Genomic DNA, 21,315 nt, shown 5'->3' on the forward strand with positions numbered 1-21,315 from the left:
AATACCTAAACTCGTAGCATTATTTTAATCTATATAATTAATATGTTATGTCGGTGTAATAGTGAAGAAATTTTAAAGTATATAGATTAAATGGATACGATAATGAAAGTACATGAACTTATATAGTCTTCTACCCTAATAAAAACGGTCGTCTTAACTATTGCCTAAACGCGTTAGACGCAATTTAATCCTAACAAAATTTACGAATTAAACTTGTAATTTGTCGCCTATAAGGATATAATAAAATTAAAAAAAAAAAAAAAAAAAAAAAAAAAAATCGAAGTTCGTCCTATTTTATAATTTAATAATTAAGCAAGTTGCCGCCGCTTAGAGAAGAGACAAAGAAGGCCATGGTGGGATTGTTGGGCCCACATCGGATGTGGACTAATCGACTTCAGACGTGGACATTACAACCGACACGTGTCGCGAAAATGGTTTCCTTACTATTTTGTCGGTCTTCTTTACCCCTCCGTCAAACACGGCCTATTTTGTCTTTTTCCTTAAAATGATACCCACCGGAAATACAAAAAAAAATTAAAGGTTGCACCAGCCGGGAATCGAACCCGGGTCTGTACCGTGGCAGGGTACTATTCTACCACTAGACCACTGGTGCTTATTGGTTTATAAAGAATAACTTAATATTTTATTTCATTAATTTCATCCATATTCTTTAAATTTGATTCCATTTTATCTAACTAGTACTATATTATTAGGGTTTTTAAGAATTTTTGAGTTCTCATCAATAAGACCTAAACCAACCTAACTCGTAACTAGCGTTGATTTCTTACGAGTACAAGAAAAAGAAAAACCATAAAAGTAACTCGAACATGTATCTAACTAGTACTATATTAGGGTTTATGCAAAATTTTGAATATACATCCAAAAGTTCTCGTTAACGAGACCCAAATAAGCCCCTATTCTATCTTTACTATACGCACCAAAAGGAAAAGCGAGCAATATGACCTAAGAATCCTCAAACTTGATTAATTTACATCGACCGTCATCCGAAGATTTGCATCAATGCTTGGACGTCTTCTTCCTTTTCTCCTCCTTCTGGTTCTGGTTCTGGTTCTGTTGGTCCTTCTTCTTCTGGTTCTGGTTGTTCTTCTGGTTCTGGTTCGGGTTCGGGTTCTGGTTCTGGTTCTGGTTCGTACTCTTCTTGTTCTTGTTCCTCATCAGAATCGGGAAGTTTAAGCTTCAAAAGCTCAAAATTAAGCTCTAATTGAAAGCTTTTTTCTTTCTCAGCAGCCAACTCATCCTCCAATCTCTTAATTTGCTTAACCATTTCCAAATCCTTATCATGCATAAAGCCACAATGATTCATCAACATAGAAACCATTTCCTTTTGTGTATCAATATTATCAAGCAACGAAGACAACAATGTCGCCAACGTTTCACTATCCATAGCTTGATCAACCTCCTTCTTCTCATCACTACTCCCACCATGCATCAAAGATTTCATATCAAATTTATTACATTGTTCTTGTTCTTTATAAGAAAACACCGTCTCCCCACGAAATCTAACCCTTTTCCCAAATGATTCCTCATCAGGCTCCAATTCAAACAAGAAATTATTATAATCCCATCCCGTAATCCTCAAAACCTTCCCACCACCTTGACTACTCTCACCCAATTGCACCTCGTTCTTCATCAAATCAATGATTCTATCCTTATCTTGCTCAAACATCTCCCCAATTCCCACCATTCCTTTAGCAATACTCTTGAACAAAAAATTTGAATTCTCCCCTTTCTTCACGAATGGATGATCCAATAAACTCAATGCCGAAGCTCTTGCAAATCGATCTTTAGCTAAACAAGAACCCACAAAATGCTTCAATGTATCACCAAATTTCCTTGGAACAACGCTCTTCCCTGATCGATTATCCAAATTCAAATCATAAGGAAATCGCCTAGAAATCTTGGAGAATTGCGCTTTGATTACCTTTTGATCATAAATTGGAGGACACCCATATGCAATTTCCATTGCTAAAATCCCCACCGACCATACATCTGATTTGAAACTATAATCCTCCTCCGGTGGATCCCAATACGGCACCGATGAACAATCTTTGTTCATCTCCTTTGAAACGTCCAAATCTGATAGCAATACACACCCATGAGTATCAAAAAAGATATTGCTTGCTTTCACGGCTTTATGAACCAACCCCTTTTCATGTAGAAAAACCAATGCACGGAGGAGTTGGTTGATAAGAATTGACATGAATTGATCCGGTAAGCCGGTTCGGAATCGTTGGGAGATTATGGCTTGTAGAGGTCCGGCGTGGATGAATGGCATTACGATCCATAGGCGGCCGTCCGGAGCGGTGAAGCAACAATGAGGGGTGAGGATATGTGGGTGATTGATGAAGGAGAGATTTGTGTTGATGTTCGTAATTGCAGTTGGGTCAATTTCGACGTTGCTATCGATGATTTTTATGGCGACGATCGTCGGTGTGTCTGCTGACTTGCATATTGCTTTGTAGACTGTGCTGTGGTCGCTCGCGCCGATTTGTGATTGGATTTCGTACTCGTCGGCGACTTTTGGGAACTTGGAATGAGTTCCCTTGGCGGCGGAGGCGGAAGAGGCGGCGGAGGTTTCTTGATCTTGAATTTGACGGCGGTCCATTGTTGATGACGGGTTAAAGGCTTTCTTGTTTTTGTTGAATGGGGATGTGTAAGAGATGGGAGATGAGGGAAGTATTTATAGGGAATCTGAGTATCGTTATTTTGACTGAGTCTTTGACTGACTTTGACTGAATATTTTGTTTTGTAACGGTTTTTCTCGTTAGGTAGTTAAGTGGTTTCATGTAGTTACTTAACGGTTTTAATAACTGAATAATGAGGCTAATTGATTTTTTTTTTTTTTTTTTGGTGAATTATGATTTCTATTTGGTTATTGAAATTTGAAAAATAGCTCTAAAGGGTCACTGGAGTTCATTGACTATTGGTCGGGTATAATGACTATAACTCTAAAAGGTCAGTAGAGTTCTCTAGCCGTTCATTGGTGTAATGACTCATACTCAGGGTTTAGACTAGGATTCGGTCAAGGGTGTAATGGCTCATACCAGAGATTTATGTAACAACTCAAGTCCACTGCTAGTATAGTAGATACTGTTCTTTTTGGGCGCTCAAGCCCTTAGTGGATATTGTTTTCTTTGGGCGCTTTCACTTTATTTTAAAACGTGTTTGTTAGGGAAAGGTTTCCACACTCTTATAAAGAACCAATGTGGGATCTCACAATTTAGATTAGGATTCAGCACTTGATAGCCCCAACTACCCACGATTTTGATCAGGTTCGGTCAAGGTTCTAATGATTCATTCTCGTCCCGAATAGATGTGAGATCTCACAATTTAGATCAGGATTCAGCACCTAATAGCCCCAACTACCCAGAATTTAGATTAGAATTCGGTAAAGGGTGCAATGGCTCATACCCAGGATTTATATTAGGATTCAGCATCTGATAGCCCTGACATTTCCCTGCATCTCCTGCGACATAGTCACATTACCTACTCCTCACTTCTAAAAGTTAAAACTATTCTCACAAACCACACAAATTTCCCGGGGTCACCCAACACAAAATTGTTCCAATTAGTGCATGCTTAACCATGAAGTCTTCAAAAGAAAACGTGCACATTGTTGGTATTAGGTAGTAACTTCGATTTCGTGTAAGCCTTTCTTAGTTATCCTATTTTTTTAGATCGCTCACATTTGGATGTGATCTCAGTTCATTCATATATCCCTCATTTACTCCGGTATCACAAAAATGGGCATTATTTTGCCTTCATCCCAAATTAAGGTAATTATTCATTTTAGTTATTAAATTAATAATTTATTTTGTTTTATTACCTTAATAATCCTCTCCTAATCAAATAATTAATAAATATTTGACCAAACAATTATTTTGTTGTCCACTATATATACTCTATACAANAAAAAATCCAGCTGTAAATAAGTCCAAATGATCCGGTACGGGCGACACTACTGGCATTTAATGATGAGGCTAAAACGTCCGTGGGGATTTGGATGGAAATTAATTCATAAAGGCCTTAGAGAAGCCCAAATAATGGGCCCATCATGGCCCACTTTGCCTTTATTCCCACTCTATTCAACCACTCCAATAATAATAATATTTTTTAAAAAACAAATTATTCTTTCACCTTTTAAAATTCCCTAAAAAAAATTTAGAATTTTAATTTTTCTTTTGTCTCATCCTAATATATTATAAAAAAATAAATTTTAATAAAACTCTAAAATTGAAAATTAAGTTTAGAAATATACGAATTTAAAAGTAAAATTTTTTAATTATATATTATCGAGTTGGCATCCAATTATTCAATTCCAATCCTATGTGTCAATGCTTCTTTCGTTGTCACCTAAACATTATATTTATATATAATAAAGTATGATCATTCTCAACCTTTTAATTCCACGAGTATATTAATACGTATAACGTTTATTGTTAATGACGTTGTTTATATGTATCGAAAAAATTTCAGTTAATTTAAAGTACACTCTTCTGACTAGTCGAGCGTTTCTTTCATTTTCGCCTTATCTCAAGAGCACACGAGTTTATGGGTACTGTTGAACTAGACTCGTAAATAGAAGTTGTATTAGGTTGGATTGTAAACTCAACCAACTCGAAATTACTGACACCCGTGTATAACTTTATAAAGATAAGATAATTATAAATGTTGTATAAGGTAGAGAAGTGGGGCGGGGAAATTTATTAATTAATGGGAGGTTGATGAGGCATTATCAAAAGGGTTAACGAGCAATAATCAAGGCTAATCAATTATTTAGATGCGACGTCTTTTTCTTTCTTAATTCACGAACTTCGTCCATTTCCATTGACCTAATCTCTTTAAATTTTTCTCAAATTATATTATATCATATGAAAATTAATTTTTTTAATGTAATAATTGACACGGGTTTGAAATACCTTATATTTAATAACATGTTCCGTTCATAACTAATATTTGAGTTTTTTTTTTATTATTAAAAGGTGCAATATAATTAATATTTTTTTAGGGGTTAGGAATTAATATAAATAATTAAAATGATTTGATTTGTTGCTAATATAATGCATCTCAATAATTATTGACTTTAATGTAAAGAATAATTAATGAAATTTAGTAATGAGATTAGAAGATTCTAGTTTAGTGTTTTTTTTTTTTTTAAATTTCTCATTTTTTATTATTATTTATGTGTTTAATAATTTGTTTTAACATTTAATAAAGTTTTCATATATTTTTAAATTTTAAAAAATATCTAAAAAAACCCTAAAATTACTTTGTTGTAAGAAAAATGTTGAATATATGACAGATATATTAAATATAAAATTATTATTATTATTATTATTATTTGTAGATTTATGGTACAGAAAATTAAAAATATTAAATTTTATTTAAATAAATATTGAATTTAAGCAATTAAAAGTTTATTACACATTTTTTAAATTTTTTTATCAAATAAATAGAAAATTGAAATGTCAACTACTAATTGTGGAATTAAAAAAAAAAAAAAAAAAAAAAAAAAAAAAAAAANGGCTTATATAAACAAGGAACAGAAACAGGTCGCACTCCGACACCGTTCCCGGAATCGCGACTTCACTCTGATGCCTTAATACAATCCCAAGCAATCCACAGGTATCGTTTCGATTCTTCTTCTTCTTCTTCAGCATTCTGCAGAGTCTTTCTTGTAATTCATGTAGTAGTTAGATCTGGTTGCTGTCTCTCGATCCTCTGATCTTACTGCCGGAATGTGTATATCTCGTCTTGATTTCTTGGTGCCACATTTTGTTGCTTTTGATTTCTAATTTCTTGATCGAATTTTGAAAGTGATTTCCTGATGATTGAGAGGTTGTGTTCCTGTGGTGTTACTGTAGCGTTCAATTTGTTGGTAATTTGTTAGTCGATCATCATAAGCTCCTTTTTTTGAGTTCATTCATAGAGACTGTTTGCATTTGGAAGCTTGTAAATGTGGTTACGATGTTGGTTCGATAAATGTTAATTAAGATAATATCCTCCACCTATGTGAGCCTTTTTTTTTTAATCTAAATATGCTTTTGATTTATTTTTATGGCATGGTGAGATTTGGATAATTGTGGTTCTTATAGAAAATAATCCTGGTGACTTGCAATCCTATGTTGAAGTACTGACTGATTCATCACTTTAAGTTTTTGGGTTTGGTTTGAGTGATTTAACATGGTGGAACTTCCTCCCTATGTTTGAATCGCTGTAATGTTATTTTCACCCTAATTAATATTGATTTTCATTTGTTGGGCCTTCTACATATTTACAAACCTACAATACCTACAAGTTAGTATTGATGTAATTCAATTTACCATAAGTTTTGGGTTGAGTAGTGATTTAATGTCATATAGTTTCATTTTTATACAAATGGAAGATCGCAGTGTGGCTTCGGTTCTCTTCCCCCATCTCTCGAAATATCGTTTTCAGTAAGAACAACCTTGGATTTTCTTATATATGTGCCGGTATGTGAATTGATGTGTGTACTTTTATTGCAGAGTTGGTTTGTGTATCAATTGTGACCCTGTTGTCTCCGTTGTCACGATTTTCGTCGTTGCAGTATTATGGAGACTGAAGGTACAGATGTTTGCATGGATAAAGAGCCAGATCGTGTTATAACGTATTCCTCTAGAGGTGGTTCCCATGCTTCATCTTGTGAGGATAGCCTCAGTCATCAGGATGTCATGGAGTCATTTGGCGAAATAAATGGGGATCACGATATCAACAATTCAGAAGAGGGAAGTGAATCAAAGGAATATGAAGTGAAGGAATGTACAAATGAAAAATCAATCAAGATTCCTGAAATGCACCCTTCAAAGAAACCAGGCCAACAGCAAAATGTGGTACAAGAAGGAAAGAACGATGACAAATTACTGTTAACTGTGAACTCATTGAAATCTTCTGCTGGAAATGTTCGTTCAAGACATACTGTCCCACAGCCATTTGCCTTGGCAACGGAAAAGCGTGCTTCATCGGGTACTCGACTTCCCAGCGCTATCACCACTGAAAAATCTACCAAAAACAATATTCAGCCTTCAAAGACCAAATCAAATCAGGTATATTCTTAGTTCCAAGGATTTGTATAATTCAATTCATTGGACATGCTTAACCCACTGCTTTCACTTGAACGGATGTTTATCAATGAATTTGCTTTCACTTCCTGCAGCCCACATCTCCTAGGGTGTTGAGGAAGCCACTGCAACCTAATAACAAGAAGCATGCTGATGAGGAGGATTCCTGCTCTGCTGTTTCCGTGTATCTTTCTTATCTTTACACTATTTTATTTGCTACTATATTTAACCTTTTCACATTTGCTCTAAAATTGATTTTTTCCATCGAACAGTAGCAGTGCAGCATCAACTCGGGCTATCAAGACCAGAATTACTGTTGCATCAGTTCCTGCATTGAGGTGCACAGAGCGTGCAGAGAAAAGGAAGGAGGTACTACAGCCTGTTCATCTTATCGTATCCAGTTTCTTTGTTCACTACTTTTTCTATAATAATCTATATCCTACATTCTTACTACATTTTTTCTCATGTATTTAGTTTAACTCGAAATTGGAGGAAAAACTCCAGGCTCTGGTGGCTGAGAAGACTGAGTGTGAGACGAAGTCCAAGGTAAAATATGTTCTTCCTCTGGTGGAGGAGGATATTTGTTGCTGCCTCCCTTTCCTTTCCTTTTCTTTTTTCTTGCTTGTCACTGTCTGAAAATCTGTTCTTATTAGTTGATTCCTGAAGTTTATTCTAAAGTTAATATCTTTCTTTCCTTGTCATCTTCATTAATCTTCCCAAATTTGAAGGAAGAGACTGAGGCCGCTATCAAACAACTAAGAAAGAGTTTATTATTCAAAGCAAATCCAATGCCAAGCTTCTACCACGATGGGCCTCCTGCCAAGGCTGAGCTGAAAAAGGTACTTGTTACAAATTTTTGTGGCCCCTACATTATCTTGACAAACAGAGAGCATATTATTGAGAATATACGAATTCATTTTCTGCTTAAATTATTATTAATAATACTGTGTGCCAGCTCCCACCAACTCGTGCAAGGTCACCTAAACTTGGCCGACGTAAGAGTTGCAACAATGCGGTTCTATCCAATGGAAACAAGATAAAAGTCAATCGTGGCAAGGGAAATGGCCATCGTACCAACAGTTCCAACAGAGATACTATTGCATTGGATGTCACCGAGAATCGGAGCAATGTCGTTCGCTTTGTAGAAAACGAGCTGAAGCAAGGAGAAGCCTTTTGCGAGGTGATTTCTATTGATGTAAATGGTCCTACGAATGTTTCTGTCCTGTCTTAAGTTGGTGACGAACTTCCAAGTCTCTTCGACCATGCTTTACGTCTACCATTTTCAAGAGTTCGTTGCAGTGGTTTGTGTAATTTATGAAATGTAAATTTCTGTAATTTATATTGTTTGTTTATGTGGAAGCTTTTTACTTCCAGATCAAATAATTATCTTCTAAGGGCCCTCCCCCTGACAGAAAAAAAGGAAAGCAGAAAGAAGCAGATCTACTAAGATGTGGTTCGAGCTATTGTTTTCTTTGTTACTTTTGTACGTAAATTATACATTGACCATTCTTGTTTCATAGACTTCGATCTGAAAATAAAAGTGGATACTGTTCCTGTGGCTTTATTGCTTTCTGTTACATGATTTCCATTATTTATGAACCTAACTTTGCTTTCTATTATACAAGAAAGGACTATTGCTCGTCGGTTATTCACGTGCACGGTTGAGGAGGCAAAACAAGGTGCGTTTCATTGAATCCCTGTCTGGAAAATATTTTTGCTTGAGCAAATTAAGATAGAAGAACGAAAAGGGCTAGTGCAAAAATGTATGAAACTTAGGTGTTGGAGCCTCGCCTCGAATGCTATGAGCTGAACAACTCTTGGTCGTTTTATCTCATGAGTTAGGTTTATGAACTTCGAATACTTCGAGATTAAGAAGTTAGCGCTTATTTTTTGCCTTCGTTGCGCTTTTTGACAGGGAACTTCTTCAGATGCAAAACATGAAACAAACTCGAAAAACCAGTGCCCTCACGGATGTTCTTCTCCAGGCATGAGGAGAAATCTTTGGTCTAAAATCTCAACTCCCAACCGTCTCGTGCGACACATCCAGCTCGTGAGTTGCTTGGCGCCCTTTTCTAAGGTAAAAGAGATCCTTTTACCCTTTGCTTCTTCTATGACATATAACATGTTTAATATCTTGGATATCCATCAAGAGATTTGAATCTCTCTCAAGATTTGCTACTAGTTAAGTTGAAGGCGTCTGTCGTTTCCACTAGTATAGAGGACTTGCACCGATTTGACATACAAACTCGATGTCTTTCCTTACAGCTAAAGCTTGTATAGTTGCCAAAAGAAGAGGGGCTCCATAAATAAGAAAGATTTAGCTGGCCATATTCCTTGGCTCTTGGGTATTTTAGCCTTCCAAATGTGTATGTATTGTCTTGATTGCATCCAGCCAAATTTCCATTGATATCTTTTTCTTACCAAATTCTCATGCCCAGACTTCAATATGACATTCAAAATGAAAACAAAAACTAAGGTATTGATTGTGTGCACATTCTTAGCTATTCTTAGGCTTTAGATAAGGCTAGGTTTGAGATGTATTTTGGGGCTTTTGTTGATTCGGGTCGGCTACGGGTTCAATGTGTAGATGACTGAGTCAACCTGATTCAACCTGATAACATAAAAGAAAAAAGAAAAGGAGTTGGGCCCAAGTACACGTACTCAGTACACGGTACGTGTACTCCTCCTTGCACGACGCACACTTTAGTCCTCGGCTAGTGTATCAAAGATCAATCGTCATTAGTACTTCTTCCCAATTCCTACTTGAGTACCCTCCTCGTTAGTCTCCACCCAATACAAACACAATATAGTCTTCGCACAGCACAGTTGATAGCTCCACACCCACATTCTCCTTGCAGTACACTCTTCGGTCTTCGGTCGATGCCTCCTCCTCCCACTCTTTCGGTCGGGACCTCCTCCTCGCCAGTTGCCACTCGGTTATTCTTCCTTCCTTCCACAGTTATCCTCCTCGCAATAGAGGTGTAAATCCTTCTCACAGTGCACTCTTCAGTCTTTGGTCGGTGCCTCCTCGCTAGTCACCACATAGTTCTTCCTTCCTTCCACTTAGTTCTTTTTCCTTTCTTCTACCATCTCTCTTCGGATTCTTGAGCATATTTTTTGAACCATTCAAACAACTTGAACTTTTGGATTGGTCCAAAAAATTACCTTAATCCGGCCTATGTACACCCCTTATGCATGATTGTTTAGAGTTTTGAGTGTTACCCAACCTTCTAAATACATTTTAAATTTGATGAAATCAAAAGTCAAAATAAATTGATTTTTTTCCTATAAAGTTTTTTTTTATTTGGATTACGTGTACCATCAATTGGACCCAACAAAAATTATTTCTACTTGTTATCAACCTTTTTATTCTTTATTTTTTTGATTAATACTGGTCATGATTGAATGCAATTTCTTTATTTTGGAAGAACGGTTCCAAATTTTGAGACGGCTCTTTATGCTCATTTCATATTCTTGATTTGACAATAGCATTTGGATTTTTATACTAATTAAATAAATGAGATAATAATGTTGTCGGGTTCCTTTATAAACTTTTCATTATACTCATTAAACGGTTTCTTAATCCCGACAAAAATTCCAAGGTGGATGACGGGATCGAATTATATTTAAGGTATCTTAAGTTTCGTTCTTAGAAATAATATTTCGAATTATTTCAACTCAAGGTTCAATTACTCTTGAATAGATTACAAACTCTAACTCTAGAATTTATGAAGATTTCATTATATTAATTTTAATATTTTGATTTATGATTTAGCTAGTGATCATTCTAATATTGATGGGAATAAGAGTTGCAACGTTTTAGTTGATCATGGGTTCTAGTTGACTAAGACTTTTATATCGATACAGGACTAAAATTGAAAAAGAAATTAAAAACATTGCAAGTGTGGCGACTTGCTATTCAAATTGATCCAATTCCTACCTATTTCCTGAAGTTTCTAACGTTGATTTCTTAGTCAAGCTCGACAGTTTAACTAAGGGAGAATGAATGACTCAAGAATAGACTTGTAATTCCATAACAATTACAACCGACTTTGAAGTAGAATATTTTTGTTAATAATATAATATTAGAGTACATAAAAATAATAATGAAATGATTTAAAAAATACCCATAAAATTTTAAAAATAGCATTTAACACTATTTTCTAGTGAATTGTTTTTAAAAAAAATTATTACCATCAGTGTATGGACGAAAACTGTCTATTGACAACACATAAATTATCTCCAAGCTTTTCTTATTTTTGACAGTTTACTAATATTTTTGAAATATTTAATAACCGTAAGAATATTTAAAAAAAAAAAACGTTTTTAAACTTTAAAACAAAAAACTTAAGAAAACCCTTGAAAACCCAATGATATTTAGCAAAAATGTATTTTTTTAAACCATTTTGAAAAAAATTATTTTAAACAAAGTATTAGAGTTTAAATCCAAAAATAAATATCTAAATATTAAATAACTCAATTAATTCGATAATATATTATAATAAAAAAGTAATTAAAAAAATGTGTCCTTTTGGGATTATCATTATTAAATAACTCAATTAATTCGATAATTTATTTATTAAATTTATTTATAGCGTGAAACATTTGTACTAATTTATTTTAGTTATTTTATATACTTTCATTCCATTCAAATTCGTCATTATATTGTCAACTTTTGTCTATTTTAATTTCATTACGATTTTAATGCAACACGACCCATATTAAATTTTATGAAATATACTCATAATTTTATTTAAAAGGAATTGTCATTGCGTATATAAAATTTATGTTAGAATTTTATAAACAATGACCAAAAAAGTCAGTTTTTTTAAAAAGCAATTGAAAATTCGAATATTTTAAAAGCATAAAAATTAATAACGTTGACCGAACCTAAAACCCACCAAATGAACAAATTAACCAAAAATAATTTTAAACTTTAAAAAATTACTTTTACTACTAATTTTAATTTTAGATAGACAGTGCTAGTATTTTGTTTAAAAAAGTTCGAAAAATATCGAAATTTTTTAATAAAAAAATTATATATATCTTTGAACTTATAAAAATTTCATTAATATATTAAATTTATTTTTGCAGTTAATACATATACTAATATTAATATTCTTAATTTTTTTTTTTGGTTATTTATTATCAGTAATAAATTTATTGATATTTTTAAATATTCATATTCTAGTAGAAGCATTTATTAATTTTTTATTTTAATAATATTTTTAAAATATTTTTAAATTTTCATATATATATATTTTTTTTAATTAAAAAAAATTCTTAGATTTTTTTGTTTTATATTTATATCCAAATTCAATAGTGATATTTTAGAAAATATGTGAAGGAAAATGAAAGAGAGAAGAAAGGGACGGATTTCAAACAAATTATTCAACTTCCCTAAATAAAAGTGGTCACCTCTTTATCCGGAAACTTCTCACTTTTAAATAATAATTTATATATATTTCTTCCGTCAAAATTAAAAATTAAAAATTTTCGTAGTTGATAGTCCACTCTGAACATAAGTTCTCATCATTTGTTTTTGGTTTCTCCGAAAGACATCATTTCAACGTACATGTATTTTTTATTTATAAACTAAAAAGTTAGAAAATAAAAAAATATAATAAATAATTTAAAAAGTGACAATTTTTGATATGTACATGAATCACATTTAATATTTTAATATATAGTTTTTAGATAAATAAATATGGGTATGGGTATGTTCTAAATTACCTTTATATAGGCTGGCACTTTGAAAATTTTAGAAAGCAATTTAGCATAATTTTTGGAAATACAAAATTCTCTCTCAATCTTCCACTCCAGCAATCGCCGCCGGAGTTCTCTCTCCGACATGAAGCTCTCCGGTAACTCTCTCCCGATCCTCTCCGGCGTTATGGGAGTCTAACGTTTTTGTCTTCTTTCTCTGGGTTTCTGATTATGCTGTGTTTTGTGGTTCAGATCTCGTCGAAAATGGCGGCGGAATCGCCAATCAGGCTCGGATCATCGCCGTGTCGTTGGTCGGCATCGCGGCGGCCGCCGGAACACGTTACCACTGGGGCAGGAAATCGAGGCCGTCGGCCGTCATCGAAGATCAGAAAATCATTCCGGTGATCGAACGGACGGAATCCGGCCGGTCCGGAAACATTGAAGCGTTCCCTCACTATGTTGGTATGGTTCCAAAAATTTAATATTATTCATTAATTAATCTTTTTTTTTAATTTAATAAAAATAAATAAATATTAATTAACTCCTGACCAATCAGTAGGTTAGGTGTATGCCACTGTTTTGTTATTATTATTATTTAATAACGATAATAATAATTACCCTACGGAGTTTTGAAAATTTAAGAGACGGTAATAGTGACGGAAAATTGTTTAACTGATAATTTGTGGATTTGATTGCAGCGAGACAATTAGGGTTTACGGATGTCGGGGAGTGCCCGAGGTTGGCGAAGTTGATGAACGATTATTTGAAGAAGAAAAAAGGGTGTGAAGAATCGATTTACGAGTATTTGATTGATGAAAAGGATGGTGATTCGTTATACGTGAAGCTGATTGAAGAGTTGGAAACGTGTATTTTGAGTTACTTTGCTTTTCATTGGGACAAAGCTCCTCAAATGGTTTCTCAGGTATGCTTACTCGACCCGACCATATTTTATTATTACGTTGTTTATCTCGTGTTAATTAGAGTTGTTTGTTCTTCTGGCAAAACGATTTTTGTTGGGTTGCCCATTTTCTCATGGGGCCTCGTGGGGACCTTTAGGGACCCACGCATATGGAGCGTACTGGGGAGGGAGGAAAAAAACCGTGAAAACTAAATGTTTCCGTCCCCGTCCCGTATACCCCATTTTTATATTATTATTTAAAACTTAATAAATTAATTATTTTATTTATGCTAAATTAATAAAAATATCCCTCGTCTTTATATTTATATATATATATATATATATATATATATATATATATATATATATATATATTTTGTGGTAGTTTCTTGACTTTTGAAATATGATAGTGAAATGTGCATGTAATTTATTGAAGTAGTTGGGTCAATAATTTAATTATAATTAAAATAACATGTAACATTTCCTCACGTTATGAATAAAATATGATATAATAATTATTATACAATGATATTGTTTTTTTTCTTAAATATTTTATGGCAAAGACTTTATTATATATGTTTATCTTCTATTTATTTAATACGTTATTAGATTTAATATTCGGATAATTTAAATATTTTATGGATTATTTTTCAATATTTAATTTTTATGACAGATGTCAATGATGTGTTAATACTTTTTAATTTTTGATATTTGAGTTTCATGAGATTTTAATTATTAATGTAACGTATACTATATATAAATATAATTTTTTTAAAAAATAATAAAAAAATAACCCGAAATTTATTATTTTTAATTATTATTTTGTACATAATATTAATTTTTGTTGGGTTGGTGCAGGCATTGACGGATGAATCTGAGCACAAGACAAAGTTCAAAGGCTTAGTGATGGCCGCCACAAGGTTTATATTTTTTATTTTAATTTCTCAACTTTTAAAATCAATTATAATCCAAATAAAATTAAAAAATAGTAATAAATTCAGAAATATTTTCAATAAAAAAGAAAATTAAATGTTTTTAATTTGACGAAGCTTAGGAAGCGGAGGTTCGAGAGGGTGACGAAGGAGCTGAAAATGACGAGGGTTATATCGACTTTAGTCGACGAGATGAAAGCAATTGGCGGCGGCGGCGATGCTGATTCTAAATGCACCGATGTTATGGCACCCGTGGCGCTTAGTCGGAGGAGCCCCGTTCTCCTCCTCATGGGCGGCGGAATGGGAGCCGGCAAAAGCACTGTCCTCAAAGACATTCTCCAAGAGTAAGTAGATAGTATTCCTTATCTATAAATTCATGGTGATTTAATTTTATATTTTTTAAAAAATAATTATTCTATTTCATTTAATTGGTTTGGTTTGGTTGAATTTGAAATAATTTTGGGTTAATTAGACCGACTGTTTTGTAGACCGTTTTGGTCGGAAGCCGAAGCAAAAGCCGTAGTGGTAGAGGCGGACGCTTTCAAAGAAACCGACGTCGTTTATAAAGCAATTAGCTCCATGGGCTGCCCCGATGACATGCTTTCATCCTCCGAGCTGGTGCACCAGTCATCGACCGACGCAGCATCGTCGTTGTTGGTGACGGCGCTAAACGAAGGTAGGGATGTGATCATGGATGGAACTCTTTCATGGGAGCCGTATGTGGAACAGACGGTTGAGATGGCGAGAAATGTTCACAAGCATCGGTATCGCATGGGGGTTGGCTACAAAGTTGCTGAGGATGGCACCATCACTGAAAATTACTGGGAACAAGTGAGCCCAGATGAAGAACATCGATATGATTTTGATGGGATAATTGAGAAAGATCGAAAGCCTTACAGAATTGAATTGGTTGGAGTTGTTTGTGACCCGCATTTGGCTGTTATTCGAGGCATAAGGTATGAACGACTTAAGGTTAAATTACAAATTTCGTTTCCATAGTTCTAAAAGTTATAATCCGTCTTGAACCAATGTCAGATATCTCAATCTACTCTCATCTCTCAATGGTATCAAACCCAATCATTGGGTGGTGTGCCAGTGAGGACGCTAGGTTCTCGAGAAGGATGGATTGACAGATCCCACATTGATGTGGTTGGAGATGGGAACGAAACATTTCTTATAAGGGTGTGGAACTCTTTCCTGAGTAAATGCGTTTTATAATCGTTGTGGGATCTCTCAATCTAACCTCATCTCTCAATGGTATCAGAGCCAGTCACTGGACGGTGTGGCAGTGAAGATGCTAGAGATGGATTGAGAGATCCCACGGTAGTTGGAGAGGAGAATGAAACATTTCTTATAAGGGTGTGGAAACTTTCCCTAATGAACGCCTTTTATAATCGTTGTGGGATCTCTCAATCTACCCCCATCTCTTAATGGTATCATAGCTAGTCACGGGACAGTGTGCTAGCGAGGACGCTATGTCCTCAAAAGGGAGATGGATTGAGAGATCCCATATTAGTTAGAAAGGAAACAAAACATTACTTTATAAGGATGTGTAAACTTGTCTCTAATAAACGTATTTTATAATGGTTGATATGAATAAACAGGAGAGCAGTAATAATTGGAAGGGCGGTGAGGGTGAACTCACAATTGAAGTCCCATAAGAGATTTGCGAGGGCTTTTCCGAGATACTGCAAACTTGTTGATAATGCTAGACTCTATTCCACCAATGTCCTCGGCAGTCCACCGAAGGTAAACAAATCTCGAAAAACGGCTAAACTTAAATATTATTTTATGAAGTTCAAAAACTAAACTTATAACTATTTACAGTTGATTGGGTGGAAAAACGGAGACACCAAGTTACTGGTGGATCCCGAGGAAATCAAATGTATTTCAATGGCGAGTAGGATGAAGGAGAATGCAGCTTCAGTTTACGAACTTTACGAAGATGCAAGCGTTTTAAGTGAAGAAGGTTCTTTATGGAAAGACACTGTCATGTCATCTTCTAGGGCCAATGTTCAAATGGAGTTGAAGGCTTCCATTCAAGCCATTGAATCAAAATAACAACTCCTTTGTATTTGGTCGGGACGTTTGTGACGACGGTTTAGGGTTTAACGGAAACGATCTTAGTAAGTACACTCCTAGGAATGAAGGATCGGGTCAATTTGTGTTCGACTTATTTTTTTTCCGTGGTTTTGGATAGGTTAAAATTTTTGTTGAGTTACCTAATGTTTTTTTAGAAATTCGTAAAGAACCCTTTTGAAAGTTTACGTGTACTAGTTTTGAAGTGATCTTGTTGCTGAGTATTGACGTTTCTATTGTTGTTTGTTGTTCTATTCTTGAATGATATAGACGTTGATTTTTTCTCAATAGTTCGTCAAGTGCGTGGAATGCTTATCATTGGCCAATCACGAGACCGTTTTCTATTTGTGGTTGTCGTCAGCTGTCACTATAAACTTAGTTGGCTAAAAAGAAAAGGTATCAACTCGATTTAAAACAAAATACAAACCCACGAGAATTTACGTTCAAAGGAGAGTAAGGAGAAGAGATGACGACAACCAATACCGGACAAGAGAGAGAAAAGAGGGAAAAAATATTTTTTATTTTAAATAAATTTAAAAGTAATTTTTTCAATAATAAAGAGTGATATTTCAGCTTTCTCCTAGCTTATTAACAATATATATATATATATATATATAAAATTTTATTATAAAAAAGTATTGGGCCTATATGGGCTTTATTGAAGGCCCAAGTATGAAGCCCGTATTAACCATAGCTGGTTCCACTCGGCCTAGGGTTTCAGCCACTGGAATTGCAGCAAGTAACCAACATATATATACCGCTGAAAAACGGAGGCTAAAAACCCTGCAGATTCTGAAGCTTCATCGCGCCGATTAGCTCTACCTTCTCATCCCGGAGTTCCGAAAACGTAAACCATGGTATGTTCTCAACTCATTCTTCTCTTCGATTTATCCTTCATCTCTTCCAGTTTCTTTAATGGTGCTGCTTCGGTCTCCTTCAGGCGGATGTGGAAGCCGATGTTGCAGTGGCGGGGCAGCCAAAGAAGAGGACGTTCAAGAAGTTCAGCTTCCGAGGCGTCGATTTGGATTCTTTGCTGGACATGTCCACCGATGAGCTCGTCAAGCTCTTCACTGCCCGTGCACGCAGAAGGTTGCTACAACTGAATGTGTCATGAATTGATTTTTGTGTTCTTTTTCATTCTTAACTTGCTCGTTTTTCTAACATTCTTATGGTTTTTGGATAGGTTTCGTCGGGGTTTGACAAGGAAGCCAATGGCTCTTATCAAGAAGCTTCGTAAAGCGGTTAGTATCTTTTAGATCCATTTCTGCCTATTCAATATTGCAATTATTTACAACTTTGTATTGTTTTCTGATTCTCACTGGCGATGCTGTTTTCTGGAATGCAAATGGTGATGGACTCTTTCCTGTGTAGTATCTTAATCTTGCCATGGTTTAGGTTAAAGTTTTTCTTCAGTGTTCTTGATGAGTAGATAGGTGGGAAGAAAATGGTTTAATTAGGCCATTATACCTTAAATATATAGTTATATCAGATGAGATTTCCAACAATATGTTTAGACTATGAATCATTCCTTTTGAGGGCTGTTATTAGCTTATATTCTCAAGCCTCCCTGTATTTGCTTTAACCTTCAAATGAACAACAATGAACTAAAACTTTGGGAAAGTTTTCATTTTCCATAAGCTTTTGCCCCAAATCATCTAGTGGAGAATTTTGCCCCAAATCATCTAGTGGAGAATTTTGCCCTCATGATCAACAGTTTGGAATCAGTTTCATCACAAAGGAATGCACTCCCTCTTTTATTTCTGGTAACACACGCTGTTGTTCTGATAGTGTGGTATTCTTCATTATTAACATGAGTCTGACTTTAAGCCGACATGTTTTACCAACTTCCGTTGCTGCTTGCAATTCTCTCCCTTGTTTTTGCTTTTGGATTTCTCATATCCTGACATGGGAACTTACCCATTGCTGGATATGTAAGTTGATGTACCATGAGTCTCTGAATCTCGTCGTATACGGTTGTGTTAGTTCTTGCAGTTGTCCTGATTTTTCCATTGGATTTCTCATATCTTAACATGAAAACTCAAGATCATCCTTCAGTGGTAGATTTAGATTTGGAAGTGAATGTGTTATGAATCTCCAGAATTTATCATTTTGAACTTTTATATTTTCCATTTTTTTCCAACATGTTCTTGATAAGTTTCGATACACCGACGAAGTATATGTGAACTTGTCCTTCTTCCTTTTCCAAAAAACTGAAGAACAGTTAAGCTATTTTCTTTTGATGTCTCATCTCATTTATTTTTATTTATTTTTTAACTGTAATAGAAAAGGGAAGCACCTCCTGGTGAGAAGCCAGAGCCCGTCCGAACACACCTTCGGAACATGATCATTGTGCCAGAGATGATTGGAAGCATCATTGGTGTTTACAACGGCAAAACCTTCAACCAAGTTGAAATCAAGCCAGAGATGATTGGCCATTACCTAGCAGAGTTCTCCATTTCATACAAGCCCGTCAAGCACGGTAGGCCCGGTATTGGTGCCACCCACTCTTCAAGGTTCATTCCTCTCAAGTGAAAATCAGTGTCGAGTTCTTGCTTAGTTTTGTTATATTATTACATGAAACTTGGATGTTGATCAGATTTTGTTCTTAGTTTCTGCCCATTTTCTATGCTTTATATAGCTGATTAGTACTATGGAGGCTTGAGCTATTTAGTTTTTTGAAGCTGTTGTTACTGTTAAAATTTTTATTCTACTTGTTTCATCTAAATGTAGACTTGGTTGTACCATTCAGTTTTACATGGTTGTTTGCTCAAATATGTCTCCGTTATTCGTTTAAGAACTCACCATTTAGACTCGAATCTGTTAGTTTAGACATATCTTCTCTGTTTTATTCATCGAAATCAACTGAGTCCTCTTTAATTTGAGAGCCTCTGCTATAATAATTTAATTAAACAAAAACGTGTTAATGAAATATAGTTTATTCAAATTAAAACCACATATTATTCAAAACCATTCTTAATTCCCTCATGATTAGAAATTCAAGTCAACCACAATAATTGAATATCAAAAGAAAAACTAAAATATATTTAGTTATAATAAGACACACAAAAACAATATTAAAAAGAAAAAAGAAATTAATTTCCAACGTGTACTCTGTACCCCCCCACCACTTGTTATTTTAAATTAAAAATGGCTTTATTTTTGGTCTTTGGATCCTTCCTAGCATTGCCTTCGAAATCTCCTATCTGCTTCCCTTACCGTCGCCTGCAACACTCTTTCCACTTCGGCTCCTCCCATCTGCAAATCCCAAAGTTTCTTAAAAAATTAAATTCAAATTATGATCGTTCTAAAGTTTATGGACCAAATAGACATAAACATCGACGTGGGTTAGTTCCTTACACGGGTATCATCAATGGCTAATTGGGCTGAAAACAGAGAGTTGAAGAAATTGGCATGAATGGCTTTGGGATTTATGCGTCCAGTTTTAAGAACATTAAGAACAGCCAACATTGAATCGATCCCAGATGAAGGATTGGCCAATTCCAACCTTATGGGTTTTGTTCCTTTCGCATTCTCTCTGTTCTTCGCCGCTATCGCCATCTCCAGCTCTGTGTTTCTCCTCTTTAACATCTCCTCCGAGGCTCTCAGCTCTTGAATCGTCCTCGCCGCCGCTTGAACTATGGAGTTCTTATCATTCTAAAAAACAAACCCATATGGATCAACCCATGAATTCGATTCAAAAACCGATGCAAAAAACGTACTGACCTTAGTTTTCTTGGGAAGCAGGGAGTGGACTCCCAAATAGCTCTGTTTCTCTCTCTCTCTTCTCGTCCTCTCGTTCATCATGTGCCTGTGACATTTCTCTCTCTCTAGATCGCCTAGAGCTGCCGCTTCTTTCTTCTCATGCCATTGCTTTCTCCAGTACTCAATCACCCGCTTGTTAACGGAATTAGAGGCGGCGGGGACGGGGGCGGGGGCGAGATTGTTTTTTTGCTCGATTCGGAAATTGGGTCGCGACAGATATGGTACGAAAGCACTTTTTTGTTGTTGGGCGGGAGCGGAGACGGGGACGGGGACGGAGATGGGGGCATCGAGCCAGAAGAGATCATTATGCCAGAATTCTACTGGAAAAGTATCATCCATGGGGGGAGGTGAAGAACAGTTTTGTTGTTCTTTTTTCAAAAATCATTTGATTTGCAACGGTCAAGTAGATTGTTTGAGTGTGTGTGTGTATATATATATATATATATATATATATATATATATATATATATATGTTTTGGTGATGGAGATTAATAATAAATGAGGTTATTAAACATGTGATCAATGAGATTATTGTGGGGTTTATTTTTGGAGTAGGAGATTATTAAACATGTGGTTATTTGGACTAGTAGTGGGATTGTATTTGGTCAAACTTTCTGCCTGGCTCGTTTTGGAGGACTTGAACATAGGAATTGACTCAATCTTGAAACTCTTTGACCGTGGATCCCACACATGCATAGGTCCTAGTTGAGTTGGCGGAGGGATTTTTGATAAATTTTAAAGTTCGGGTTTATTGGATTGGTAATTCAATCCAACTCGAAATTTTTCACAACCCAATTCTCTATTTTATGGTTAGGTTCGGGTTGTGAAATAACAAAGT

General features: G+C 35.1%; 5 protein-coding genes and 1 non-coding gene across 12 annotated transcripts; 3 read left to right on the forward strand and 3 right to left on the reverse strand.

Moving 5' to 3' along the window:
- Positions 1 to 542: 542 nt before the first annotated feature.
- On the reverse strand, positions 543 to 613 carry TRNAG-GCC. The gene has a single exon. It is a non-coding gene; the product is annotated as a tRNA-Gly (tRNA).
- Positions 614 to 830: 217 nt separating this feature from the next.
- LOC111806976 (serine/threonine-protein kinase BLUS1-like) lies at positions 831 to 2,626 on the reverse strand. The gene has a single exon (XM_023692531.1). It carries the CDS (start codon positions 2,624 to 2,626, stop codon positions 1,001 to 1,003), a length of 1,626 nt encoding a protein of 541 aa, XP_023548299.1. The 3' UTR covers positions 831 to 1,000.
- A 2,919-nt stretch (positions 2,627 to 5,545) lies between these two features.
- Positions 5,546 to 9,463, forward strand: LOC111807586 (protein WVD2-like 3). Of its 7 annotated transcripts, XR_002816958.1 has the most exons (10): positions 6,327 to 6,494; positions 6,590 to 7,085; positions 7,196 to 7,284; positions 7,373 to 7,469; positions 7,575 to 7,646; positions 7,829 to 7,939; positions 8,056 to 8,583; positions 8,726 to 8,779; positions 9,016 to 9,177; positions 9,366 to 9,463. XR_002816958.1 is itself a non-coding variant. In XM_023693368.1 (7 exons), the coding sequence occupies exons 2-7, from the start codon at positions 6,594 to 6,596 to the stop codon at positions 8,329 to 8,331; spliced, it is 1,137 nt and encodes a 378-aa protein (XP_023549136.1). In that variant the 5' UTR covers positions 5,546 to 5,646; positions 6,528 to 6,593; the 3' UTR covers positions 8,332 to 8,664. The 7 variants fall into 7 exon arrangements, 4 of the variants coding, with proteins under 4 accessions (XP_023549136.1, XP_023549137.1, XP_023549139.1 ...); XR_002816956.1 differs by having other exon boundaries at positions 9,016 to 9,463; XR_002816957.1 differs by having other exon boundaries at positions 8,730 to 8,779; positions 9,016 to 9,463.
- Positions 9,464 to 12,853: 3,390 nt separating this feature from the next.
- Positions 12,854 to 16,959, forward strand: LOC111807160. The gene is made up of 8 exons (XM_023692749.1): positions 12,854 to 12,964; positions 13,059 to 13,268; positions 13,505 to 13,728; positions 14,563 to 14,624; positions 14,759 to 14,980; positions 15,125 to 15,592; positions 16,241 to 16,385; positions 16,464 to 16,959. Exons 1-8 carry the CDS (start codon positions 12,952 to 12,954, stop codon positions 16,695 to 16,697), a joined length of 1,578 nt encoding a protein of 525 aa, XP_023548517.1. The 5' UTR covers positions 12,854 to 12,951; the 3' UTR covers positions 16,698 to 16,959.
- A 500-nt stretch (positions 16,960 to 17,459) lies between these two features.
- Positions 17,460 to 19,469, forward strand: LOC111807162 (40S ribosomal protein S15-4-like). Its single transcript, XM_023692752.1, has 4 exons — positions 17,460 to 17,572; positions 17,656 to 17,804; positions 17,899 to 17,956; positions 18,999 to 19,469. The coding sequence occupies exons 1-4, from the start codon at positions 17,570 to 17,572 to the stop codon at positions 19,245 to 19,247; spliced, it is 459 nt and encodes a 152-aa protein (XP_023548520.1). The 5' UTR covers positions 17,460 to 17,569; the 3' UTR covers positions 19,248 to 19,469.
- Positions 19,470 to 19,827: 358 nt separating this feature from the next.
- Positions 19,828 to 20,868, reverse strand: LOC111807161 (transcription factor bHLH92). The gene is made up of 3 exons (XM_023692751.1): positions 20,439 to 20,868; positions 20,073 to 20,369; positions 19,828 to 19,970 (listed from the first exon to the last, which is right to left on the reverse strand). The coding sequence occupies exons 1-3, from the start codon at positions 20,814 to 20,816 to the stop codon at positions 19,893 to 19,895; spliced, it is 753 nt and encodes a 250-aa protein (XP_023548519.1). The 5' UTR covers positions 20,817 to 20,868; the 3' UTR covers positions 19,828 to 19,892.
- Positions 20,869 to 21,315: the final 447 nt, after the last annotated feature.

The sequence above is a fragment of the Cucurbita pepo genome, chromosome LG12 (genome assembly GCF_002806865.2).
Source record: "Cucurbita pepo subsp. pepo cultivar mu-cu-16 chromosome LG12, ASM280686v2, whole genome shotgun sequence".
NCBI classification, from domain to species: Eukaryota; Viridiplantae; Streptophyta; class Magnoliopsida; order Cucurbitales; family Cucurbitaceae; genus Cucurbita; species Cucurbita pepo.

What these genes read in the sequence shown, in the direction of transcription:
- LOC111806976 (XM_023692531.1), bottom strand. Translation starts at nt 2,626, where the DNA reads ATGGACCGCCGTCAAATTCAAGATCAAGAAACCTCCGCCGCCTCTTCC.
- LOC111807586 (XM_023693367.1), top strand. An exon ending in TCCTGCTCTGCTGTTTCCGT is followed by an intron (nt 7,285 to 7,372) that starts GTATCTTTCTTA and finishes TCCATCGAACAG; the next exon opens with TAGCAGTGCAGCATCAACTC. An exon ending in CCAAGGCTGAGCTGAAAAAG is followed by an intron (nt 7,940 to 8,055) that starts GTACTTGTTACA and finishes ACTGTGTGCCAG; the next exon opens with CTCCCACCAACTCGTGCAAG.
- LOC111807161 (XM_023692751.1), bottom strand. Translation starts at nt 20,816, where the DNA reads ATGGATGATACTTTTCCAGTAGAATTCTGGCATAATGATCTCTTCTGG. An exon ending in TGCTTCCCAAGAAAACTAAG is followed by an intron (nt 20,370 to 20,438) that starts GTCAGTACGTTT and finishes TTTGTTTTTTAG; the next exon opens with AATGATAAGAACTCCATAGT. An exon ending in TAGCCATTGATGATACCCGT is followed by an intron (nt 19,971 to 20,072) that starts GTAAGGAACTAA and finishes TGGGATTTGCAG; the next exon opens with ATGGGAGGAGCCGAAGTGGA.
- LOC111807160 (XM_023692749.1), top strand. An exon ending in AGCGTTCCCTCACTATGTTG is followed by an intron (nt 13,269 to 13,504) that starts GTATGGTTCCAA and finishes ATTTGATTGCAG; the next exon opens with CGAGACAATTAGGGTTTACG. An exon ending in TTAGTGATGGCCGCCACAAG is followed by an intron (nt 14,625 to 14,758) that starts GTTTATATTTTT and finishes GACGAAGCTTAG; the next exon opens with GAAGCGGAGGTTCGAGAGGG.
- LOC111807162 (XM_023692752.1), top strand. An exon ending in ACTGCCCGTGCACGCAGAAG is followed by an intron (nt 17,805 to 17,898) that starts GTTGCTACAACT and finishes GTTTTTGGATAG; the next exon opens with GTTTCGTCGGGGTTTGACAA. An exon ending in TCAAGAAGCTTCGTAAAGCG is followed by an intron (nt 17,957 to 18,998) that starts GTTAGTATCTTT and finishes TAACTGTAATAG; the next exon opens with AAAAGGGAAGCACCTCCTGG.